Genomic DNA, 27,476 nt, shown 5'->3' on the forward strand with positions numbered 1-27,476 from the left:
GATATAGAAACTTGATCTTAATACCGATGTGTGCCAGATGTGGAAAAGACCTTGATGGATTCCAGAATTACCATGTGAAAGTCAGCCAGAGATCAGGTCAAGTGACAGGGTGCCATAGCACTTACCATCTTCATGCAGATGGGTGCTAAAAAATTTTTTTTTTTGGACTCATCGGCAGTCAGATAGCACTCCTCCAATGCATCATAAATTAAGGTATAAAAGCACATTTGAGCGTATAATTCCATGTATATAGTATTCCAAAATAAAAGAAAGATTTCTTGCATAATTCATCATGTCAGCCCATAACTGAGTGGACCGTTTGAAAGCACGCGGGACTGAATGTGCTGGGAAAAGCATGGAGATGACATTCTGTTTTGAAGCGTGGATTGTCAGCATCCTCCACCCACAGGATCAGAAAATTTCAGCCACACCTAAAGAATTATGGGCAATGAAAATAATGATTTTTGTTTTTCAAATCACATTCAAATAAATACACGCCTGCAACAGACAAAACTGGTTCCACAAATTTTCTCCTTAACGATGATTGTTGACATAACAAACAAGCAATAATGTGTTTGATGGGAAAAGTTAGCCTGCACAGTTAATATATATTTATGAGCTTCAATAGAGCTGTCAGGTCTCTTTAGAAAATCAGTGGATGAAATTGCAGAGGGTTTGTCCAACATGTATACAATGTATAGCAATAACTCAAAAAACAATAAATGCTATCATCTTTTAACTCACCAAATTGAAATGACATAAGGATGAGGATGAACTGATTTGACATTGGTACCTTTGATGAGGTCAGTTCAGGTCTAGCAGCATGAGCTGGTGCCATGCATTAGCACATCCACCACATGATGGCATAGCTTTGTGTCCTGGATAGCAACACCCAGAGAGACAACCAGTCCTTCCCCGCCTCTCAACACTAATCATCTAGCTGCTGGAGCCAGAAGAAACATGGGCATCCCTTTGGTTTTCATCACCCACTGGGGTCCTCAACATTGGCGAAGGCCAAGTGGCACCAGGTCAATCCAAAAACCCAAATTTGTCTTGCTTATGTAATATACTGTAGACCAGGCAGTCACCTGGTGAACACTGCCATCTGCAGGGTACAACCTCATCATTGCAAGCATGAAAAAATTAGGAGCAGGTGTGATTGAAGTTACAATTAACTTGAAATATGGGCCATTTTTTATTGCCCAAGTCAAGGTGTGGTGACCACAAAGTGACACTTCTAAGGGGGATCAAACCGAGGATGTCATCATAATGTTACACTGTGGACTCATGATTAGTATAGGTTGTTGGTTCAAGAGGTTTACAGCATTTAGGCATAGTCCCTGTAGCTTCCTGTCGACTGTGATTGCCACAAACTTTTTTAACCATACGTAGAGTTGTGTGAAGTGTCTGAATGCAGACATGAAGGGCCAATTACAAACCCTGTTCCCCACCCTCGGGATGTGGGATGAGAGTAATTATGAGAATAAAGTCTTCCTTGTATCCCTGTCCTGATGTGTATTATAATCTGATGCTGAAGTGCCAGAAGGCAAAGTATTTTCTTATTTCTGAAAGCTATTTAACTTAACATCCCTTGTTTCAGCAAACAGGCTGCACACACTCTCTCCTGTTTGCTCATCCATATCCCATCTTATTCCAATCATATACCAGCAAGATACTGCAGTTCATCGAGGGGAAAAGCATCACATCATTCGAATAATGCCATTTTGTCTTGGAAAAAAAAGCAACTTTTCTCTTATAATATGTTCCCTACTCCATCCTCCCTCCACAAATTTTGGTCATTTTTTAAGAGACTTTATTCCTCAAAACATTTTGCCATTACCCTCAAGATCCCAGTATACTCCAAAAGTCAAATACATTCATTAATAATAATAATAATAATAATAACGCAAACCTCCGCCAAGGCCATAGGATCACTGACGTCACATGGAATACCCTTTTGGCAAAGAGACTTATTCTACGTTGTTTCACGCATCTACCGTCATGTTTCAGATTCATTGGTTAAACCCTTAGATCTTCAGCAAATGTATTTATAAAGAGAAACTGCATGAACGTCACAAGTTTTTTTTTTTTTCTAATACGTTTATTTGTTATGTCATAAATTAATCTTTGTTCAGCCTTTGCGACCCGTCTTCATGAAGTTAGATGAAAAAATGTTGAAATTGGCCTTATCCTGCAATGATAAAGAATCCTAAAAAAAAATTACTGGATCTGGATCGTGTTCCGGATCATTACCAAAATTTAATGACTTCTAAATTAGGCCAAGATACACCCCTGGTAAAAATTTCATTGAAATCTGTTGTGATTTTTTTTTTGAGTAATCCTGCTAAAAATTTCATTGAAATCCATTGAGGATTTTTTGAGTAATCCTGCTAACAAACCAACCAACCAACCAACAAACAAACGGACACGACCGAAAACATAACCTCCTTGGCGGAGGTAATAATAATGGTGGTGGTAGTAGTAGCATGTGAAAAACCTTGTCTAATAAATTCCTTAAGAGTGAAGTGCTTTTTATGCTCCTGCAAGCCAGTAGGGGGCACAGAGTCAACATAAGTCACCTTATCTAACATAAAAAACATCAGCGCTGCATCCGAATACATAGACTGTGCTTAATGTCAGTTACCACATCCTACCCAACTGTTAAGATGGTACATGCTACAAGTAAAGATGTAAATATACAGAACAAAGGCATAATGTATTCTTAATCTTGCACAGATTGATGTCAGAGTGCTGCCACACAAGCCAAGGAACTTGGGGATTAAAGACCTTAATGTAGGTGCCAAAGGTGGATGAACAGAACTTTTCTTACCCTCATTACTATCACTAAGGTGCTCTTGAGCAAAGTCCTTAATTCCCAAGATGCTACTGGTGTGTAGTTGAGTACCTTGCATGGAAGCACCCTGACATAGTTACATAACTGCATGTGTGACATGGCGAGGTGACAAGGTTCCTCCCAGGATGCTCCCAGAGCATCACTGGTGTCATATGACCCTCTGAATGTACTCCCTGCAACTCCTAACATGAGAGATTCATGAGAGAACTGTGGGGATGGGAGGGAGGGAGACTAGGTCACAATAGTGGAGATGATCGGAGAGGAACAGCCTCTTCTGGAAGTGGCCGAGCTGCTGCCAGCCTGGCCACAGTTGCAGGACATCAGGACTTCTGGACTTAAATGTTTTTTTTGTTTGTTTGTTTGTTTGCTTTTGAGGTGAATAAGTCAACAGGAGTGGAGCACAGCACTGTGCCACTTTAAATCTTTTTAATCTGGAGCTGTCTTTTTTCACCCTCTCTCATCCTCTCTGTCCCTGTCTCTCCCCCTCTCTTGCTCTTCCTCTCCTTTTTTCTCTTTTTCTGTCTGAGGACATGCGGTGGGACTTTTTTGATGTACTCATTGTGAAGGACGCATGATTATTGGGGAACTATGAGCACATGCTTTCATTCAAGCCACACACTGCTCAGTTCCAACTCCAACAGCAAACATGTGTCTTTAAAGCTGGAAAATCTGCCTGCTAAATTCTCTGCCATGGAAATGTGATGTCATATCTCCAAAATGCAAGAGGACAGAGGAGGACATATGTGTCAAATCAATGTGAAAATCCACCGTGGATCTGCTGCAGAGACCCAGAGTGAAAAAAACAAGGGAACAGATGAAGAGACTTAAAATGTTATTGCCAAATAAATCAAATCAAATGATGCACACCCCTGAAGTGCTGCTAGACATCACGGCATCACATAAAAAAGGCTGGTCCAGCGATGGTTGTGCATGGATCTTGGAGCCAATGTGATCCCTAATTAAAGTAAGCAGGTATAGAAATGGGATGAATTATATACTGGTCATGGAAGATAGGACAACAGATCCAGCAGGGAGATCATTCTGCAAATCGGTGACTGCACTCTAGGCTTTATTATTATTAATTATTATTATTATTATTATTATTATTTTATCATGCTATTATTGGGGACAGCCTATTTAGAACACTCTCTGTGCAAATGTGTCATTTGTGTTCAGCTGCGAGGGGCCATTTCATTGAGAACTGTTGCCCGTTTGATTGTTTGCTCATGGCTCCAACTGCTCTCCAGCAGTTGCACCCAGGGAGATATGACCCTAACCTTAGTCCTTACCCCTGGCCTTAATCCTAGCGAAAATAGCATCAGCAGAGTGGAACAGCTTTATGTAAAATTTCCACATAAATCCCATTTTAGAACATACTGATCTACAGATCTGGAAGAGCACATTTCGATTTGCTTTCACTGGCAACATTGGGAAAGAAAGCATTTATTAAGTGTGGAAATGTGAAAAACTGTTTTGCTCTTTGGTCTGTCATGAACAATTTGAAATGAGTTGCCCTGTAACAAATCCACTGGGTGCCCGGAGAACTCAGAGGGCATTAAATAAATAAATAATTGTTATTTGTTCTATGTGTAGTGATTGTTTTCCCTACTGTTGTGTGTTTGGGTGTTATGTAACTCACTCAGTTGCCAACACTGGTCTTATTCTCAGAAGCCATCTTGGGACTACATCAATGAGTAATCTTCTCCACAAAGCCCTCACAGTTAAGAGATAAGAGCCTGGAAAGGTCACTCAGGGTCCTAAATCTAAAAATACCTCCTTTTACTCAAGGAGCGGGCTGACCTGAATGTTAAGTTTAAAAATCATGAAAGGGAGTCAAGAATTACAATAAATACTTTGGTCCAGCCTATTTGTCTTGACATGGATTCTGATGTCTTACTAAAATGTTTCTCTCGATCCTTAAACGTAAGTCCTTGAGGCTAATCACCAACATACAGCTGATTAAATTTGGGCTGACCCGGTCTGAAAACTATTAGCTCGTTACAAGCTGAAAAAAGAGGATATTAAAGCTTTATGTTACCTTCTTGAGAGTAGAGACAGAATGTTGAAGCTGCAACGGAAATCAGGTCAAATTAAGGAACTAATAATACAGCTGAAGACCTCGTTTAAATAAGTAGACAGCGAACATATTCTTTATATGAAAGGATGTCCTTGGGTAAGCCATCAAGGTGCTTGAATGACAACAAGAAAAGGTCGGGCAGAGGTAGTAACCACGCCTGGGGCAACTATACTGCTGATGCAAACTATAACTATGGATGTTTTGGTTATTCTCAGTTGAACCTGAGTCCATAACTCAGCTGGGAAAAGCTGCTGAACTCTGCGGTATATATCTCAGTTTATGACTGAAAAACATTAATTTTTGAGATTTCTCAGGAAAAATAAGCACACCTCAAGTCCTGAAATGTTTCAACCTAATGCAAACTGCTGAAGGCAGCTTCAGTTAACATTAGGGAGGATGTTTTTGGAATAATTCAATGCATGAAAAATGAAAGATTTTACAGAATATTTTTAAGTTTTACCCAAAACCTTGGCTGAAAATACCACAGTACCTCCATTTCAAACACGGCTACACTCTTTAGATTCCACAGGGATTTGATCTCGCTTCCTGAACCTGACTACCTGGTTTTTAATGGTTAGTGTCATAGTCTAAAATAGAACAAGCTGGAGCTCGAGTTTTTTTGTGCTCAGTTTTGTTGCAGGAACAAAGTCATAAGTCTTGCATGCTTTCTCCACATCAAGTCAATTCTGCAGACTGTGGTGGATGTGAAAGTCTCACCCAAAAACAGCTCAGTCAGTCATTAGTGGCATACTTGTAGACAAAAATGAAACACTACGTCAGATAATTCTCACATTCATTTCAAGTTTGTCACATCCTAAAATGGCACATTTTCTGAAACTTAAACATTTTCAATTGGTACGTGGTGTTTTTCCATTACCCAATGTTGCCTTCGCTATGACACATGCACTTAAAATATTTGAAAGAGTCCTGGTTTGGCACAATTCTCTTTAATCCAAGTGACTGGGTATTTAAAAAAAAACCACACACACACACACACACACACACACACACACACACACACATATATATATATATATATATATATATATATATATATATATATATATATATATATATATATATATATATATATATATATATATATTCACAGGTAATTTTAGTCAGTTGTCCGTGCGGATCCATGGGTGCTAGATTGGGTAGTGTTTCTAAAATAGGTAGCTGACATTTTTCAAGGGTGGTATAAATTATGCAAAGTTGCTATAATGAATTGAATGGCGTGCGAGTCCCAAATGTTTTTGGAACCTTAGACCTCAACAGTTTTTAGAAGAACAACTCAACCTTTTAATTTCCTGTTAATTGCGTAATTTTTTTAAATGTTAATTTACTGTCTTAATGTATTTATAAATTTTTTATGTTTTTGTCATCATATGCACACATTATTATTATTATTATTAGCAGTAGTATTAATATTATTACTGTATTTTATTATTACTTCTATTTTGTCATTTGATTTTTAAAGGGACCACAATGGAAATAAGCGTTTACAAATAAATTATGTATTTACATTGAACTTACGAAATGAAATCAAGCACACATGCTTTTAAAATGTAGACGATTTACTGTCCCCTGCTGGAATGGTGTGTGAGTCCAGAATGTAATTATCAGTGTCACTGTTCAGTGTTGTTAGCATCCCTACAGTGAAGCATGGTGGTGGCAGCATCATGCTGTGGGGATGGTCTTCAGTGGCAGGAACTGGGAGACTAGTCAGGATTGAGGGAAAGATGAGTGCAGCAATGTATAGAGACATCCTGGATGAAAACCTGCTCCAGAGCGTTCGTGACCTCAGACTGGGGTGATGGTTCATTTTTCAGCAGGACAATGACCCTAAGCACACAGCAAAGATATCAAAGGAGTGGTTTCAGGACAACTCTGTGAATGTCCTTGAGTGGTGCAGCCAGAGCCCAGACATGAATTTGATTAAATATCTCTGGAGAGATCTGAAAAGGGTTGTGCACCGACGCTCCCCAGCCAACCTGATGGAGCTTGAGAGATGCTGCAAAGAGTAATGGGAAAAACTACCCAACGGTAGGTGCACCAAGCTTGTAGTATCATATTCAAGAAGACTTGAGGCTGTAATTGCTGCCAAAGGTGCATCAACAAAGTGTTGAGCAATAGCTGAGAATACTTATGTACATGTGATTTCTTAGTGTTTTTTATTATTATTATTTTTAATACATTTTCAAAAAAAAACAAAAAACTTTTTTCATGTTGTCATTATATGGTGTTGTGATTAGAATTTTGAGGGAAATAATTAATTTATAATTAATTATTTAAATATAAATAAATTAAATAATTAATTTCTCCATTTTAGAATAAGGTGTCACATAAAATGTGAAAAAAGTGAAGCCCTGTGAATACTTTGTGGATACACCATAACTGCTGTCAAATCAGTTCATTGTTATTATCTGTTCTTTTTCATTTCTTGAGTTACAGGATTAAAGCAATTATCTCACTCCCTTCCCCTCACCCCAGTCATCTTCATTTCTTCTGTACTAATCCTACACTTTTACCAATCCAGGGAATAACTGGTATTTATGTGGTTTTCATCACATAATCTGCCAAAAGCAGTTTTCCAGAGGAACTTTACTTGCTACATTGTCTATTCTTGCTTGTTTTTTTTTTGTTTTTTTTGCAGCCCACTGTTGGGATTTGATTATTTATCACTTTCTTCCAGGGTCACCAGCTTCTTGTCACTCTTGTCAGCCTCATGCAGGGTCTCTTGCATCAAAATGTGTTGTCACTTTTAAAATTGATGCACTACAGTATGACAAGCATCATCAAACAAAAACATCAGGCTTACTTGTCATTTAAAATGGATCCTTCAATGACTAACATGCACTGCACCCAGTGATGTACAAGGCTGTACTAAAGGTGACTGCAGTCAGTTGTAGTCAAGTACTGTTGTGCCTTCAGATGCTGACATGGGAGTTGCCAAATATTCCTAACTTGCTACTAAAAGCAATTTTAGCAAATCACCAGCAGAAATTTGTTTTTCCATCCACTGAACACATCATCCTCATGTTACCAAGATGGTGAAGTTTTTTTTTTTCTGCTTCTACTTTTGTGGTATTGTATAAAAACACAACTGTTGATGTATTTCTGCCACCACCTCAAATAAATGATGCACCGCATGTGACGCAATGTGACAATGATATACGAACAGAATAGCAGTTAAAAAAAAATCCGTCCAAAACTCCAAACCAATATAATAATAATAATAATAATAATAATAATAATAATAATAATTAGAAGCACTCAGAGAGTGCAAACCTCTGCCAAGGCCATGGGGTCACTGACGCCATAACATCTACACGCCGTGGAATCATTGAACCTAAAAAAGACTAACGATGTTTGCTCAGTAGTAAAAAAGTTTCATCTGCTGTGACTGGATAGCATGTATCCTTAGCGCTTGGCATCACAGTTTATTGCAACTTGCACCTTTCCCAGAAGCTACTGATATTGATATTGCATGTGCTTATAGACAAAACCAAATAAGAGACAAAATTAAATTTATTATTCAACTAAACTGCAAATATATGAATTTTTTAACAATTATGAAACACTTCTCTAAACAAGGCCATAGGGTCACTGACCCTAAAGAGATTCCCTCCTTGGCACAGTGATCTGTTTCTTTTTGTCTCTTTCTCTAAAATTGTATATAATAATCATTAGATTATTAATATATAAACAAAAATAAATTTAAGAAATATTACAATTTGAAAACAAATGCACCCGAATGTGGTGACAGCTGCAACTGCTTAATGCTAACTTTTAACATTGAATATGCCATAGACATGCTAACGCATTAGCATCGGGATCTGGATCGTGATCCGGATCACCACTAAAATTTAATCACTTGTTCCTCTTGTCATTTCTAACCACTCCACAAAATTTCTATAAACAAAAATAAATTTAAGAAATATTACAATTTGAAAACAAATGCACCTGAACGTGATGACAGCAGCAACTGCTTAATGCTAACTTTTAACATTGAAAATGCCATAAACATGCTAACGCATTAGCATCGGGATCCGGATCGTGTTCCGGATCACCACTAAAATTTAATCACTTGTTCCTCTTGTCATTTCCAACCACTCCACAAAATTTCATCAAAATCCGTTCAAAACGTTTTGAGTTATCCTGCTGACAGACAGACAAACAAACAAACAAACATGACCGAAAACAACCTCCTTGGCGGAGGGAATAATAATAATAATAATAATAATATTATGTGATGCCACTGTATCAATGCAACACACTGACTTATCACTGTAATGTCCAGTACTGCATTAGAAATTCAGAACATAGTGCACATATCATGGTTGTGCCTCCATCTGTGTAGTGAAGGATGAGCAGGAGCTGCACAGGTTGTCCCATCTGGGGTCAATGAAGAGCTCAAGGGAGAAATAAATAAACATGAAATAAGGTTGTATTTTAATTAGCACTCAAAATGCTACTATGTGCACACAGCATACAATTAGTTCCCATGTTTGATTACCACACTCACATGTTAAGCATTTGTGCTGTGTCAAGTTGAGCCTATGAGGCAGAGTTTGTGAAAGATGTCATTATTGCCTCTTCATGTGGATAACAGAAAACATGGAAATACATTTATTGAATAAGGAATATATTTTGTTTGCTCAGAGAGAACTGTGCACGTAGATGTGTGAATGGATTATCGTGTACAGTACATGCTGCCCAAAATGATTTCATTATGTTCTCTAGTGTGCAAAATGCATTCAACCCATCAGAATTAATGAACCTATACTTTGTGAAGGATTTTAGGTGGCATGCTTTTCCTCCCTATTCTTCCTACCTCTTGGCACTCTGGGGATTCATGTGTACATCTTAGAAGTCGAGTCCTTTAAAAGAACACAGATTTTTTTTTTTCTCTCTCTCTCTCTCTGTCTGTCTCTCTTTCAGCTGTTTTTGTAGGGGGCTCAGCAACAGAAACATGCATCTTCACCTGACACAAATTGTTTGTGGAAGTGTGGTGGACTTTGGCAGAGGTGACTGTGTTGTTATATCTCTAACAGTGTGTGTGTGTGTGTGTGTGTGTGTGTGCGTGCATGCCTTTACACTCTTGTTTGTGTGCCCTTCTACCATGTAATAACTAAGCAGCAACAACTACTGCTGGAAAACAAAACCAACATTGAAGTGACAATATTGCAGTTCCTTAAATTGCAACATGAGGGTCCCTCCAAAAGCAAATCAATCTTCATAGATCCCATGTTAAAATCTCCAATTTTAAAGTAGGAAAAAAAAAACTGTTTTGCCTGGGGCAGACATATCATTCATCAGTTTAAGCCAGTTTAATGTTATATATAACAAGAGCAATCAGAGATTTCTGACATCCACCAAGGGTTGAAGAGGACTAAAAATAAAAGATATGTGATTAATATCATGACCCGGACTTTACCTGCATCCGGATTCCACAACACAATATGCAATAATTGCATACTGATTCAGAACGGTTTGACTGATCAAGATGATGCAATCTGATATTTAATTCACAAGCTGAAACAAAATAGTGTCTTCCTGATCTTGGTTTTACATCACGACGTCGTATCCGTGAAGTAGTTTTGATGTACAGTGGTCCCTCATTTATTGCGGGAGTTACGTTCTAAAAATAGCCTGCAATAGGTGAAATCCGCGAAGTAGTCAGTGTTATTTTTTACAATTATTATAGACGTTTTAAGGCTGTAAAACCCCTCACTACACACTTTATACACTTTTCTCAAACAGACATTAACATTTTCTCACTTTTCTCTCGTGTGTAAACACTCTCAAAGTTCAAACCTTAGTAGAAAAATAAGACCAACCTGTTTTCAGGCCCAAACATTTGAGAAATAAAAATAGAACATTTTCGTATAAATAATTATGATGGCTTTTAGAACTAATGAATTTAATTTAATGATCAACCTACGACGTTGGACACATAAGAAATTATTAATAGTGACTGACCAGTATTTCACAGTTCCTCTGATCGCGCCTCTTCGTCCTGGCACCGCTGCGCTGTCGCATCTTTTTCCACTGAGTGACACCTCGGTGCAGGTGTCTTTTTCCGAGTGAAGAACACAGTTATGGGTAGTTGTTGGCGCTCTTTTTTCTTCTGGGCGAGAAGATTCTTAAAAGCAGACACGCAGAACACAATGCGCATGCTCTGCCTTTGCTGTGCCGCGACCGGCCTGCTTGATGAGGACGCAGAACACAATACGCTGTAAAAAAAAAAAAAAAAAAAAAAAAAAAAAAATCGCGAAAATGCGAGGCTGCGAAAGCTGAACCACATTATAGCGAGGGACCACTGTAATCCTTAAAAGTCTACAAAATGAAATCCTGATCCAGAATCCAGATCTTAATCCAGACCAAAATTTAATGGAGTCTTCCAAGGTCAAACACCAATGTGTGGTGAAAATTTGGTGAAAATCCATTAACTAGTTTTGGCAAAATCCTCAAAATCTGACAAAGTGAAGTGTACAAATTGAAATCCTAATGCAGAATCCAGATCCAGATCACCTCCAAAGTTCAGTGGTCTTCCATGGCCCATTATCTATCTGTGGTGCAAAACTGGTGAGAATCCGTGAAGTAGTTTTGAGGTAATCCTTCAAAGCCGACATAAAGTGAAATCTTGATCATCTCCAAAATTTAATGGAGTTTTCCTTGGCCTAATATCTATCTGTGGTGAAAATGTCATCAAAATATGTGCAGTAGTTTTGACATAATCCTGCTAATAGTCAGACAGACAAATCAATAAATAAATAAACACAGATGATTTTATTACATTCTTAGCGGACGTAATAAGTGGCATGGTACTTTGAATGACAGGTAACATGTTTTGGGTGGTCCAGGCAGCCACCTGCTTCACAGTGGTTGTCCTTTCTGAGCGTTTTATTACAAATTTCTGAGCTAATATGGCTTGTTGTGCAGTTGATTGTACTTATGGATCATCTAAGAAGTCTATGCATCAGTATTTCCATCAAATTAAATTTTAGTATTATTTAATTTTCATATTAGCACCATTAGCACAAATTAAGAAGAATCAAAAGCTTGGTGATATTATCTGAACTGTTACCAAGATCAGCCTGTTAACTTTAGCTTGTTTAGCAACTCAGAGATGGGAAGGACGGTGGTGGTGGGTTGGGTGTTGCCTACGCTCCAAATCTTTCCCATGTGGTGAGGAGTTAAGCAGAGTCAGGACGTGACAAAGCTCTTCAGAAAAGCAGGGGGATGTCACAGAAGATTTGTCCAGTATATATATATATATATATATATATATATATATATATATATATATGGTAACTGGTAATTACAATGTGTAACATAATGCAAAAGGCTTTCTGGTTTAATATGAGAAATACTGCCAGGTCACATTTCAGGGTTTTGAACATTCATGCAGTCTGACCTCAGAGACAGACACGATCATAATGCAACTGCTCCATACATGCTGCAATACAGCGTGCACATCTACGGGATGATGCACATTCATATTGTATTATTGTGTAGTGGATGGTCGGCTTAACTCAGTTTGTGTCTCCTTATAATCACATGGATTTTTCCAATTTGACCAATTATAAAGAAGCGTTCCACTTGAAATTCAGTAAAGTCGATGTTTAAAGCTCAGTTAAAGCTTTACAATTTGCAAAAGCCAAAATTAACTGTTGCTTCGTCACAGGAACTCAGCTGCACAGGACAGATGTGTTGCATGCACACCACCTTCATTAACCGTTACACACTCATGTATTATCTGTGTCTCTGTGTAAAGGTCACACTGCTTCCTGTTCTGTCGCCAAATGTCGACATTGGTGGTAAATTATATGCTGCAAAATTGCCCAATATGAAAATTTTGGGCTTACTGGGCTACCTTAATCACCGCTCTGCTGCTTTGAGTTTAAATATCCTTCTCACTCACTGATTAATCCATTCACGTCCTCCGTCCTTTACTGCTCTTTCTCAGTGTTAAGCTATTGCACATCAAATGCTGCTCTTTCTGCAAATATTTCACAATAATATTCCTCTAGGGAGCAGGAAGACATTGTGTTCTCTCACTGGTAATCAGTTTTTAATGACAAACATATGGAGGAAGTGCACGGTCTGTGATAAGATCAAACTAGAAATGACAGTAGATCAGAACAAAAGGTGTTTTCTCAGTAAAATGTGATGACACTTTATATACACACACACACACACAAGCTTAACTGGTGGAACTCTAATAACAGCACTTCAACTTTGATAAATACTGTAAATACTCTTCTTCTATTAGTTAAATAATAATGAATGCAGACAGAACCAGTTTTTTAAAAAGTAGGCTTAGATTAGAGAAAAAAAATGATTTTGAGCTTATAGTACAGCAGATGAATCATTCAAATCCAGTTACAAGCACCAAAATTTGACTGTGTATACCTTTTGGTACATATTGTAGAAAAAATAATGTTAGCGATTTGAATTTTCAATAGGGGCCAAGTAGGGGTCAATTGAAGAACTGCATAGGGGTCAAAAAAATGTTCCAATCATATTGAAAGCTATGTGTCTGATCACAAAGATTCCTAAAAGGTATAGTTTGGACTGTCTATGACTGAATGTTCTGGAGTTATGGGGTAAAAACAGCAAGCATGGTGACAAAGGTCAGTTTCAGTTTGTACAGAGGTCACAAGTTAAAGTTGCTCCAGTTTTGGTAAAACGTTGTGTAAATTATTGGTTGAACTAATAGCAATAGTTCTGACTGTGTTGAATGTTTGGTCTCCAAAGTAAAGGTCAAACGATGTCGACGTCCATTGGATTCTATGACATGTGACATATGTAACCCCGTAACATGATCACTAAGCATGACACATGGTGCAAACTATTCCTTTTTAAAATCCTATTAACTCAACCAATAATTTGTATCATGTTTTATCATAATTGGAACAACTTTAACTTTTGACCCCTGTACAAACTGAAACTGACCTTTGTTGCCATGCTTACTGTTTTTACCCCATAACTCCAGAACATTCAGTCACAGATAGTCCAAACTATACCTTTTTGGAACCTTTGTGATCAGACACATAATGTGGTATAGCTTTCAATATGATTGGAACTTTGACCCCTATGTAGTTCTTCAATTGACCCCTACTTTGCCCCATATTGAAAATTCAAATGGCTGTTATTTTTCTAAAATATTTACCAAAAGGTATACACAGTCAAACTTTGGTGCTTGTAACTGGATTTGAAGAATTCCTCTGCAAATATTCTGTTATCTATGCTGCACTATTAATTACGTTGGATCTTCCCATATTCCAGCATTAAGTCAACACTCCCTTTGTATTTACACTTTACCATGATAAATAGAGGGTAATGAAAATTAAGGAAAACATACTTATCATAACCCAGAACATGGCCCAGATTAGGGATGCTAGATAATGTCAAAATTGGAATCATGCTTAATAATAACTGAACTGAACTCAGTGTTATTTAATGCAGTTCCTCGTTTCTTGCTTCTTTTTTTAAGTTTAAAGCCCGAACATGCCCCCCCCCTCCCCCCACACATACTCACCATCTCATAGCTAATGCTTATTTTTTGTGGAGGGGCTGTGTGTTTAATGGGTGGTTTAGGTGTGTGTATTAAAAACTATGACCAGCATATTACCTCAGCAACCATGGAACCTCTAATAAAGCGAACGCAGCCTACCTTTTTTACCATACAGTACAACTTAAATAATAATGAATTTTTACAATTTTTAACTTCATGGAAATACTGAAACACATACTTCTTAGATGGCCGATTAGTATAATTAAAAGCACAGTAAGCAATATTATCTCAAATATTTTAATTAAAATGCTCAAAAAGGACAAACACGGTTGGGTCCACAGTAGCTAGCAGCCAGCAGCTAAGCTAGCAAAGGCTGCTGCTAGCAGTGAACATCTGCAACCGGCACACACACTCTACAACCCCTGGCAATAATTATGGAATCACCGGCCTCGGAGGATGTTCATTCAGTTGTTTAATTTTGTAGAAAAAAAGCAGATCACAGATATGACACAAAACTAAAGTCATTTCAAATGGCAACTTTCTGGCTTTAAGAAACACTATAAGAAATCAGGAAAAAAAATTGTGGCAGTCAGTAACGGTTACTTTTTTAGACCAAGCAGAGGGAAAAAATATGGAATCACTCAATTCTGAGGAAAAAATTATGGAATCACCCTGTAAATTTTCATCCCCAAAACTAACACCTGCATCAAATCAGATCTGCTCATTAGTCTGCATCTAAAAAGGAGTGATCACACCTTGGAGAGCTGTTGCACCAAGTGGTCTGACATGAATCATGGCTCCAACACGAGAGATGTCAATTGAAACAAAGGAGAGGATTATCAAACTCTTAAAAGAGGGTAAATCATCACGCAATGTTGCAAAAGATGTTGGTTGTTCACAGTCTGCTGTGTCTAAACTCTGGACCAAATACAAACAACATGAGAAGGTTGTTAAAGGCAAACATACTGGTAGACCAAGGAAGACATCAAAGCGTCAAGACAGAAAACTTAAAGCAGTATGTCTCAAAAATCGAAAATGCACAACAAAACAAATGAGGAATGAATGGGAGGAAACTGGAGTCAACGTCTGTGACCGAACTGTAAGAAACCGCCTAAAGGAAATGGGATTTACATACAGAAAAGCTAAACGAAAGCCATCATTAACACCTAAACAGAAAAAAACAAGGTTACAATGGGCTAAGGAAAAGCAATTGTGGACTGTGGATGACTGGATGAAAGTCATATTCAGTGATGAGTCTCGAATCTGCATTGGGCAAGGTGATGATGCTGGAACTTTTGTTTGGTGCCGTTCCAATGAGATTTATAAAGATGACTGCCTGAAGAGAACATGTAAATTTCCACAGTCATTGATGATATGGGGCTGCATGTCAGTTAAAGGCACTGGGGAGATGGCTGTCATTACATTATCAATAAATGCACAAGTTTACGTTGATATTTTGGACACTTTTCTTATCCCATCAATTGAAAGGATGTTTGAGGATGATGAAATCATTTTTCAAGATGATAATGCATCTTGCCATAGAGCAAAAACTGTGAAAACATTCCTTGCAAAAAGACACATAGGGTCAATGTCATGGCCTGCAAATAGTCCGGATCTTAATCCAATTGAAAATCTTTGGTGGAAGTTGAAGAAAATGGTCCATGACAAGGCTCCAACCTGCAAAGCTGATCTGGCAACAGCGATCAGAGAAAATTGGAGCCAGATTGATGAAGAGTACTGTTTGTCACTCATTAAGTCCATGCCTCAGAGACTGCAAGCTGTTATAAAAGCCAGAGGTGGTGCAACAAAATACTAGTGATGTGTTGGAGCGTTCTTTTGTTTTCATGATTCCATCATTTTTTCCTCAGAATTGAGTGATTCCATATTTTTTCCCCTGTGCTTGGTTTAAAAAAGTAACCGTTACTGACTGCCACAATTATTTTTCCTGATTTCTTATAGTGTTTCTTAAAGCCAGAAAGTTGCCATTTGAAATGACTTTAGTTTTGTGTCATGTCTATGATCTGCTTTTTTTCTACAAAATTAAACAACTGAATGAACATCCTCCGAGGCCGGTGATTCCATAATTTTTACCAGGGGTTGTATAAGCTGCTGCTTGGAATCTTCACACATGGCAAAATGAGAGCATCACTGCAAAATGAAATGCAGAAAAATATTGTTTTATCTCAAATACATTATTTTCATAAGCACTGGAAACCAAAACAATTTTTTTTTTTTTCTGCTGTCAAATCCAGTAATTTTGGCCAACATTGTAGTGATATGATTCCAAATATCAGACTGGTTCACCCCTACTGAAAACACATGAAATGCACAAACTCCAAACATGCCATTAAATTATGTACATAAAAGTACATTAAATATTACATGCAATTCGCCCTATTGACGTTTCAAATCCCACAAAACCTTGGAGAGGTCGCCACGCTGCGAGACCTCAGTAACATTGAGAACTGCATTGAGACGCTCTGATCATGCTGCACTTTAACGCTGCACACAGACACCATTAACATCGCAACATAAAACAATTTTTATATTGTGCCTAAAACTCTCATGAATATATTCTCTGGGTTTATAGATGTTGTTATTGCATTTATTTTATGTAAACATGCGAGAATCACAGTCTGTCGCTCTGTTATTTTCAATGGGAGCTGCAGCGAGCTACGCTCGCTACCTGATCATGTTGTTCTGGGGGAAAGTGTTTACTCTTTAACATCTTGATTATTGTTCTTTACAACACTGTTTGTCCTCTTTGTTCCAGACTAATATATGTCTGAAATTCGGGTTGCATTTATTAAATTCCACGCAGATTAAACGTAGCAGACACGGATTATTTGTTAGAATTGTTTTAGCAAGTTTTCAGGGTATCATGCAGCAGTCTCTTATTAACGTGATGAAAAGCATAAAAAATGACATTTTTGTAGTATAATATTCATTTACAATTGTCATCATGTGGATTCTCTATGTTGTTTTGACTGCAGCGACTCTCTGGCATGCAAGAGATTATGGGATACATCAATAGGGTGAATGATCAGTGGTGAAAAAAAATAAAAATACAAAATTAACACAGAACACATGGCATCTGGAGAGCAGTTCTACGAGGTCTGTTAGAAAAGTATCGCACCTTTTTATTTTTTGCAAAAACTATATGGATTTGAATCATGTGCGCATGTCGCGCATGCGTGAGTTTTTTCACGCCTGTCGGTTGCGTCATTCGCCTGGGGGCAGGCTTTGAGTGAGCACTGGTCCATCCCTCTCATCGAATTTTCATTGTCAGGAAAATGTCTGAACGGCTGGAGCAGCGCTGCATCAAATTTTTCAAGAAACTGTGTGAGACAGCTAGGTGGAAACCATTCGGAAAATTCAGATTTTGGAATGAAAGACGTGTGGAGGCATTCGCGCGTCGGGACGAAGCCGCAATGGCATTAGGTCTTCCACCGTTCAGAAGATTCAGACAGCTTTTGGTGGCTTTTTAGTCGAGTGAGTATCTGAGAAATTGTGGAGAGCTGAGCATGTCACAACATGTCCCGTGAGACTTCCACCACGGACTTGCTTTTGTTCTCCACGAATGACGCGCGAATGCCTCCGCACGTCTTTCATTACAAAATCTCCTGTAACAGTGGAATCAGATGAAAAATGGCTGATGTCCACCTTTTCTGCCATTTCTGTTAGTCACACGACATCCCAGATCAACACAGCCTTCACTTTGGAAATGATCTGGTCATTTCAGCCTGTCGATGGCCGCTCAAAGCGTGGCGCCCCCTCAGCCGCTGTGGGCCGTCTTTAATCTGGTTGTAATGCTCCTTAATCTGTGATGCCCATAGGATTTTCACTGAAAGCCATCTGCATTTTCCGAATGGTTTCCACCTGGCTGTCTCACACAGTTTCTTGAAAAATTTGATATAGCGCTGCTCCAGCCGTTCAGACATTTTCCTGACAATGAAAATCCGACGAGAGGGGTGGAGCAGTGCTCACGCGAAGCCTGCCCACAGGCGAATGACGCAACCGACAGGCGTGAAAAAACTCACGCATGTGCACGAATGTTCAAGCTTGGCTGATGCAAGCGCACATGATTCAAATCCATATAGTTTTTGCAAAAAATAAAAATGTCTGATACTTTTCTAACAGACCTCGTATGTGTAACACTGCACAAAGTGAAAAGTACCCTAACATGTGAAGTCTTGCCCGATTTCTAAAGTGCACTAAAGTGCATAGAACATCTGCACTATATATTGTGTGTGCATTGCACGGAACTGATTAAAACTTAATGTGAAATAAACCAGCACAATATTGCCTTGCATATAGGCTAGATTTAACAGTGCAAAGTACCTGGAGTGCTAAAAGTCCCTCAGGGTGAATGTCCGTTGAGATTTCATGCACAGCGACACTGCTGTATTGCACAGATTCATGACAAAGTCATTAAATGTGATCTCACCTTCTGGTCATGACTGTAGGCTAATGCCCAGTCCTCTTCAGTGGGATGGAATAAAAGGCTGAGCACAAAAAATGTGAGGCGATACTTCTGGAAACTGGCACCCTCATCAAAACTGATAAGCACACTGCTCTCAAACTCTGGATCCGTCAACACCATAATCTGAGAGAGAGAGAGAGAGAGAGAGGAGAGAGAGAGAGAGAGGAGAGAGAGAGAGAGAGGAGAGAGAGAGGAGAGAGAGAGAGAAAGATAGAGAGAGAGATGAGATGGAGGAGAGAGATACGAGAAAGTTCAGTACATCACAGCTCACAGATACCGGAGAGGAGATGTTTGTGAAGGAGGCAAAGAAAAGATCTGAAGGTGAGTTTGAGTGACCAGAGAGAACGGACATGAGAGGAGAAACATGTTCCAGGCATTGGTGTCAGCAGGAAACAACCAAATTTTAGGCATATGCCAGGTTTAAATTCAGCAAACAACTCAGTGTATTTCCACTTCATTTCTTGAAGCATGACTCTCACATCTGTTGCCATGGCTCTGTGGCGCTTCCCAAGGCTCTCTGAGGTGAGGGACGGGTTTTCATCATCTTGCTGCAAAATCAGATCAAGGTTGTTCATAGCAATAAAACCTACTTTATAAAACCAAGAAAGGCGCCAAAAGAGGTGACTAAAAAGCTGCTGGAAAATCTTGTTACTGCTCAAAATAAATGACGAGGTGGAGGTTGTAGTGAGAACACGCTGCCCATTAAACATCTAATTAAATGAACATCATTGCAGAGATAGAGGTTCTAATTTCAAGCTTGAAACATTTCTGCCGGAGCTGACACAATACAATTTAATACACCACAATTCTACAAGGCATATTTTGTTCAACTGATGTCCTATTAAAATACATTCATAAGAGATAAAGTCATCACAGGGCTTCATATTTTGGTTTATTTTTAATGAGGCCACACAGCTGACTTTTTTTATTAGTGTTCAGCAAATGCAAAATCAGAAATAAAAGCAATCCAGCATTACTAGATTATTTCAGCTAAATACACCAGAGAGAAAACTGCATATTGCAAACACTGTGGCAGAAAATGTTGCCAACCAGCTTGCCACTAAAGTAGTATAACCACATAGAATTATTAAATAATACTTTGTGTTCAACATAAATATCATAATGAATTAAAGCCATCTAAAAAATGCAAATTAAGAAAAGAATCATAATTGGGATCTCATACCACATATAGCGGGTAAATAAGTATTTGCAGTGTCACCATTTTTCTCAGTAAATATATTTCTAAAGGTCGACAGACCTGGAATTGATGTCGGTAACAGCCAAGCAATCTACATATACAAAGAAATCAAACAACAGATTTGCATAATTTTAATAGTAATGTGTAATAATGTGAATGACACAGGGAAAAACACGCTGAAGAAAGGGATGGTGCCAAGGTGCACAAAGTCTCAACAGTGCATGAAAGTAAATTTAGTCCACTGCCCACTATGAGTAATTGGAAAGCAATCCTGTCCCATGTCAGTGCAAATAAATATGAGATGGTTCAGTTCCAAATGATGGACTAAAAAGAAGTGTCTCCTAACCAAGGTATCATACAACAAACATCTCATGATGGGTAAAAGCAAAGAGCTCTCTCAAGATCTTGGCAACCTTATTGTTGCAAAACACACTGATGGCATTGGTTGTATGCCCATCACACTACAGCATGAATGAGCAAGAAAGCTGTATGAATGGTCATTCGAAAGACATTCGTGCAATTTGTGCTGCATTTGAACTGCACTTGAATACCTCATGAAGTATTCCTACAGCAGTCGGCACATTCATACTGCCAGATCACATGCACTCTACATTTGTGTTTCGCTCATACTGGAAAACATTCGAACGGCGATCGAGTTGCAGTCATATCGTATTCTTACTGCTGTAGGAATGTAGCAGTAAGAATTAAGGCAGTTTTGAAGGGAAAAGGGGGTTCAACCCGATACTAGCAAGGTGTACCTAATAAAGTGGCTGGTGAGTGTAATTTTCCTTTTTCTGGCAAGAAGATTTTGGGAGAATAACATATTTCCAAGTGGTGAAAACAACTTATACTGAAGATTAGACCTCATGCAAGCATTAACTGTATGAACAGATTCAATTATAAATCAAAGTGATTGAAGAGAAGTTCCCACTTCACCAATGTTCCGGTAGTTTGAGTTATTTAGTAGGTACAATCAAAGGTTGGACCATGTAAATTCCCGCAGTGTTCTGAGTTTACAAGCATTTGGAGAATTCTGGCCCTCTGCAAAAATACGAGGAACTTAGGAGAACATTCCAAAGTGTTCCTGCATTAGGCTCATTGTGTTTTGGTCGTCTGACAGTCTGTACAAAAGGAAAATCCTAAACACTGGCATTGAGCGTTAACTGCGGTTAACGTTAATACCTAATTATGCATGAAAAATATTGTTTTATCTCAAATACATTATTTTCATAAGCACTGGAAAACAAAAAAAATGATATCAATATTTGATGTATCACCCAGTGCTGACTCAGAACCACATATACTAACACTAAAGGTTAACAGACTACGAAAGTGTGACTGACGGCATATGTTTGGTTTGTTTTTTTTTTTTTGGGGGGGGGGGGGTATTGGTGGTTTTTTTTATAATGAACACACCATGTCAAGGGCAACCAATTTCAGGTTAGAAATCACAATAAGCTACACACATTAAGGGCCCCTTCACACATAGTATGAATGTGGTTGAATAGTGCATGAATTGTGCATGAAGCAGAAATTGTAGGCAATATGTGTAAAATTGTGGCTGCCTCTAACGCCTCATACACCTGTTGCTACAACTATTTGCACACACCAGCGGTTGAAAGACAGTGTGTGCCCTGTTGAGCGGCCAACCAGTGTTTGCGCATTTCTCCATTGGTTAAAGAGTGCCCATCAGAGCTGACTGTCCTCACCTCCTCTATAGAGGAACAATATAGAGTATGCTATTTTCTAAGTGGCATGAAAGTAGCAACATTGCAGGACACAAGGCACTGGGGAGGGTGTGAGGGCAGCGAGACGATGTATTAGTGCCAAGCTGCCAACCATTGGTGAAATGGCAGAACAGCACTGCTTGTCCATGGCAAGAAGGATAATCAAGGACACTTCACATCCCTTGAACAACTGGGTTCCCTCTTGCCCTCAGGTAGCCAGTACCATAGCCTGAGGTGCAAAACACACAGATTCAGGGACAGGTTTTACCCAGCCGCCATAAATACAAATCAACAGAAAGAACTGTGCAATATAGAATGTACAATATAGAATACACTGTACCATCTGGTAGCAGTTTTATCCTTGTAGCACATTCATATGTGCAATATCCCGTGTCCTTTATTCTTGCCTGCTGTGTATTTACAGATACAGAAATATTGGTAGTTTTTTTTTAACCCCAATTTGTCACTATCACACACCTTGGACTTTTATTCTGTACTTTTATTCTGTGTTTTTATTTATTCGTGCAGTACATCGAAATTTGGTCTGTGACAGCATCTGTGATACTCTTTTTACTGAATGACAAAAAAAAAAAAAAAGAGTCTAAGTCTAATCTAAGGGTCCCTTCAGACATAACACAAAAGATGCGAGAAACCGGATAGAAATTCCACAAACAAAAAACGAAATGGGCAACTGCGAAAACATTCCATCTGCTATCATGAGGGACACACGGTCGGACAGGCGCACATGATACCCGCGGCAACGGTTTTGTGCACGCTCGTTTTCGCGTGCAAAACACTGTGCGAGCCATGTGTTAAGTTGCGCGTCACAGCAGCGGAGGGAAAAATTAATAAAATTTCACAATTTATAATACATAATTCCTGTATAAAGCGTGGATTTAGACTCCGCAGAGATGTACACCAGGAAGTAATAAAATTACAATTGATAACTGTTGTCCTGTCTCATGTTTTACATGAATTACCTGATGCGCTCAAGCCGGCCATCTCCCGTCTCATGAAGAGCTGCCTCCCATCTCATGAAGAGCCTGGCTCTCATGTCATGAACACAGGCATGCAGCCGGCATGGCATGCCAACGCACAGTGATCTACCTGCAAATGTTGACCTGTGTTTTAATTATTACAATGAGGGGAAATCCCACAGTGACACACGCCTCACGGGTGGTTCCATGGGTGATTTCCTGCATGGCACAATATCATCAGCGTTGCGGTACGCTAGTGCAGTGGTCAGCTGAAGCAATATGGCATTTTAATTTATTTCCACGTGAGGGACAGCATGCCGACGTCTGCAATTCACGCTGTAGTTATACGACTTAATATCCTACAAAGCCAGTACAGGTGTTCCCGAGCTATGACGTGCGAACACAGATATCTGACCAACTGCACGTCACAGGTGGACATGCCCACCTCTGTCTGCGGACCTCGGCAGGTCAAAGAAAAAAAGGCTCACTCTCTCTTGCTTTGTTTTGTGAGTTTAATGTTATGTTTGATTATTATGTGTTTGCCCTGCATCTGTCTGATGTCTTTGATTTTGAATTTGACTCGTGCATCCACGGTCACGTCCAGCTGGACAGTTTGCGGTCACCTGACAGGCGGCGTATGTCCACAGAAAAGCATATGAGCAAAGCGACTGGACTCTGGAACCCCCAGCCACAGTCGACAGTGACACACTCCACACGCCATTTGTGTATGTGTGTGTGTGTGTGTGTGGGGGGGGGGTTCGGCACAGTTACACCCATGTGTGTTGCTAGGTGACGCCACACTCGTGTTGCACTTTGACAATTTTCACAGACAGGTCAAATGTGATCTACTATCGTACCAGGTGCACGAATACCTTGCCTTTCCTAAGTGTGCAGCGATCGGTGTTAGATGTTCGTGTGCGACACCTGGAATTTGGCCGACACCTGCCGAGAAGGGGATCGAATGAGCACACACAGGGCATTTGCTGTCTTTCGGCCACTTGTGTGCGCGAATGGTTGTAGCGACAGGTGTACGAGGCATTTGAGGTACTTTTCACAAATGGCATGCAATTCCTCCTTCGTGCACTTCGTGTTATGTGTGAAGGGTCCCTAATTCTTAACAGGTATTGGTAGCTTGATAACATAAACAGATTATGTTGTTAATAGTCTATTTTGTGTCCTTTTCTTTAAGGTTGTGTCTTGCCCCATTCATTCATATCCATAAGGTTTCAGAAAATGGATACAAATACAATGTATGCAGTGACAGAAGCCTGAGTTTGTATTCATATTTAACTTTGAGCATAAATTAAACTATACCTGTCTACCTTTGTTGTGTGGGATGAGATCTGAGCACCTGAACAGATTTGAAAACCTAAGGTTTGGAACCAGAATTGTATCATTACATGTACAAATCATCAGACAAGTTCATCCAGGTGTTGTGAAGAAACAAACCCACAACAACCATGTCCAACTGTGTGCTGGAGTTGGATGGAGTGCTTTTGCTTGTGGCCCAAATGGTTGTGATTTCTCTCATCAATTCAGTTCCAATTGGAAAAACAGCAACACATTTGTCACTGACAAAAATGTTATCCCTTTTTCCAGAGCTTTAAGCAGGAACTCTCCCTGGTGGTGATTTAGATAAATTGTTTTTTATTAAGCGTCAATAAACAGGCAGCGGATTCCCAACTTGGATTTCCCACTGGCAGGGGTGTTCCCGTCTTGCCATTCATTATTCGTGTCTGTAACCTGACAAACGTTCCTCGTATTCGTTACAGTCTCATGAGCTTGTCAGATGAAATTTGCAGTTTTAGGCAGTAATCATATTCTATATTAGCACAGTAAGCGGCGGAGTCCATTATCAATGGGATATTACATTTTGTCTTGCATTCTTTTCAAAAACCTGTCACACAGAGTTAAAGAGTTGAGTAGAAATGCCTTGAAGAGGTATGCATACACAGTTCAAATGAAAATCTACCGATGCTCTCTATTCAAGCCCCGTGCTGAGTGATGACTCCTCTCTGTGCGCTTCGTGTAACTATTACTTTGAGATGCAGTGATTTTAGCTCATCTTTTCTCAAGCCTTGATTCAGCAAAGCTCACAAAGCCCTCCTTTAAAAACTGGGAACCAAGCCTGGAGAGTATTGTCACATTCAACTTATTCACAGCGAGTAAGTGTGGAAAAACCAGCGCATCATTCGCAAGCCTTGCACATTATCACACCAAGCCAGTTTCTGTCTGTTGCCCCTTTGATTAGAAGGAACCTGCGACCCATTCAAAGGCAATTTCTGTCTTCCAGAATGAAACAATCCCCCTCAAACAATATTTACTCGCTTTCCAAAGTGACCAGCGGCGCGAGCGAGGGCTGATTAAGATTTCCCCTCACAGCGTCCTGTCAGGGGTTGTTTGGATGCAGGAAAGTGAGGAGCATAACAATGCTAAATCGATTGAGGTTTGCAGGGATAACCTTTGTGTTTTATCAGCCCAACGTCGAGCTGGAGCACCGAGATAGAAGCCAGAGGTTGTCAGATCGCGAGGTAAAAGGAGGTGCGGATCACAAACAGAAACAAACACCCTGCTGACTGTGTTTGATGAAAGGTTTGTCACTGCAACATGCTCATTACATGTGGATCACACAGTTGGGTCGGAGGATGGGGTTGGATGGGGCTGTAGTTCTGCCACCATGACCCCACCAGAAAACTAATCACATGGGTCTAATCACAAATGTGTTTTCAGCCTCAGTATCACCACCACTCGGTGCCACCAAATCAAATCAAATCAATTTTATTTATATAGCGCCAAATCACAACAAACAGTTGCCCCAAGGCGCTTTATATTGTAAGGCAAGGCCATACAATAATTACGGAAAAACCCCAACTGTCAAAATGACCCCCTGTGAGCAAGCACTTGGCAACAGTGGGAAGGAAAAACTCCCTTTTAACAGGAAGAAACCTCCAGCAGAACCAGGCTCAGGGAGGGGCAGTCTTCTGCTGGGACTGGTTGGGGCTGAGGGAGAGAACCAGGAAAAAGACATGCTGTGGGGGAAGCAGAGATCAATCACTAATGATTAAATGCAGAGTGGTGCATACAGAGCAAAAGAGAAAGAAACACTCAGTGCATCATGGGAACCCCCCAGCAGTCTAAGTCTATCAGCATAACTAAGGGATGGTTCAGGGTCACCTGATCCAGCCCTAACTATAAGCTTTAGCAAAAAGGAAAGTTTTAAGCCTAATCTTAAAAGTAGAGAGGGTGTCTGTCTCCCTGATCTGAATTGGGAGCTGGTTCCACACGAGAGGAGCCTGAAAGCTGAAGGCTCTGCCTCCCATTCGACTCTTACAAACCCTAGGAACTACAAGTAAGCCTGCAGTCTGAGAGCGAAGTGCTCTATTGGGGTGATATGGTACTATGAGGTCCCTAAGATAAGATGGGACCTGATTATTCAAAACCTTATAAGTAAGAAGAAGAATTTTAAATTCTCTTCTAGAATTAACAGGAAGCCAATGAAGAGAGGCCAATATGGCTGAGATATGCTCTCTCCTTCTAGTCCCTGTTAGTACTCTAGCGGTGGCATTTTGAATTAACTGAAGGCTTTTCAGGGAACTTTTAGGACAACCTGATAATAATGAATTACAATAGTCCAGCCTAGAGGAAATAAATGCATGAATTAGTTTTTCAGCATCACTCTGAGACAGGTTCTCTAAAATTTCTAATTTTAGAGATATTGCGCAAATGCAAAAAAGCAGTCATACATATTTGTTTAATATGCGCATTGAATGACATATCCTGATCAAAAATGACTCCAAGATTTCTCACAGTATTACTAGAGGTCAGGGTAATGCCACCCAGAGTAAGGATCTGGTTAGACACCATGTTTCTAAGATTTGTGGGGCCAAGTACAATAACTTCAGTTTTATCTGAGTTTAAAAGCAGGAAATTAGAGGTCATCCATGTCTTTATGTCTGTAAGACAATCCTGCAGTTTAGCTAATTGGTGTGTGTCCTCTGGCTTCATGGATAGATAAAGCTGGGTATCATCTGCGTAACAATGAAAATTTAAGCAATGCCGTCTAATAATACTGCCTAAGGGAAACATGTATAAAGTGAATAAAATTGGTCCTAGCACAGAACCTTGTGGAACTCCATAATTAACCTTAGTCTGTGAAGAAGATTCCCCATTTACATGAACAAATTGTAATCTATTAGATAAATATGATTCAAACCACCGTAGCGCAGTGCTTTTAATACCTATGGCATGCTCTAATCTCTGTAATAAAATTTTATGGTCAACAGTATCAAAAGCAGCACTGAGGTCTAACAGACCAAGCACAGAGATGAGTCCACAGTCTGAGGCCATAAGAAGATCATTTGTAACCTTCACTAATGCTGTTTCTGTACTATGATGAATTCTAAAACCTGACTGAAACTCTTCAAATAGACCATTCCTCTGCAGTTGATCAGTCAGCTGTTTTACAACTACCCTTTCAAGAATTTTTGAGAGAAAAGGAAGGTTGGAGATTGGCCTATAATTAGCTAAGATAGCTGGGTCAAGTGATGGCTTTTTAAGTAATGGTTTAATTACTGCCCACTTAAAAGCCTGTGGTACATAGCCAACTAATAAAGATAGATTGATCATATTTAAGA

The 27,476-nt window shown here is 39.4% G+C and overlaps 1 protein-coding gene across 1 annotated transcript in view; it reads right to left on the reverse strand.

The window, feature by feature from the left end:
• The window catches only part of sorcs3 (sortilin related VPS10 domain containing receptor 3), a 646,076-nt gene that overhangs the window by 241,982 nt on the left and 376,618 nt on the right, over positions 1–27,476 (reverse strand). The window contains exon 4 of the mRNA XM_034187360.1: positions 18,905–19,063. Coding sequence (XP_034043251.1) covers positions 18,905–19,063 — 159 coding nt within the window. The remainder of the gene's footprint in view (positions 1–18,904; positions 19,064–27,476) is intronic.

Source organism: Thalassophryne amazonica, chromosome 15 (assembly GCF_902500255.1).
Source record: "Thalassophryne amazonica chromosome 15, fThaAma1.1, whole genome shotgun sequence".
NCBI classification, from domain to species: Eukaryota; Metazoa; Chordata; class Actinopteri; order Batrachoidiformes; family Batrachoididae; genus Thalassophryne; species Thalassophryne amazonica.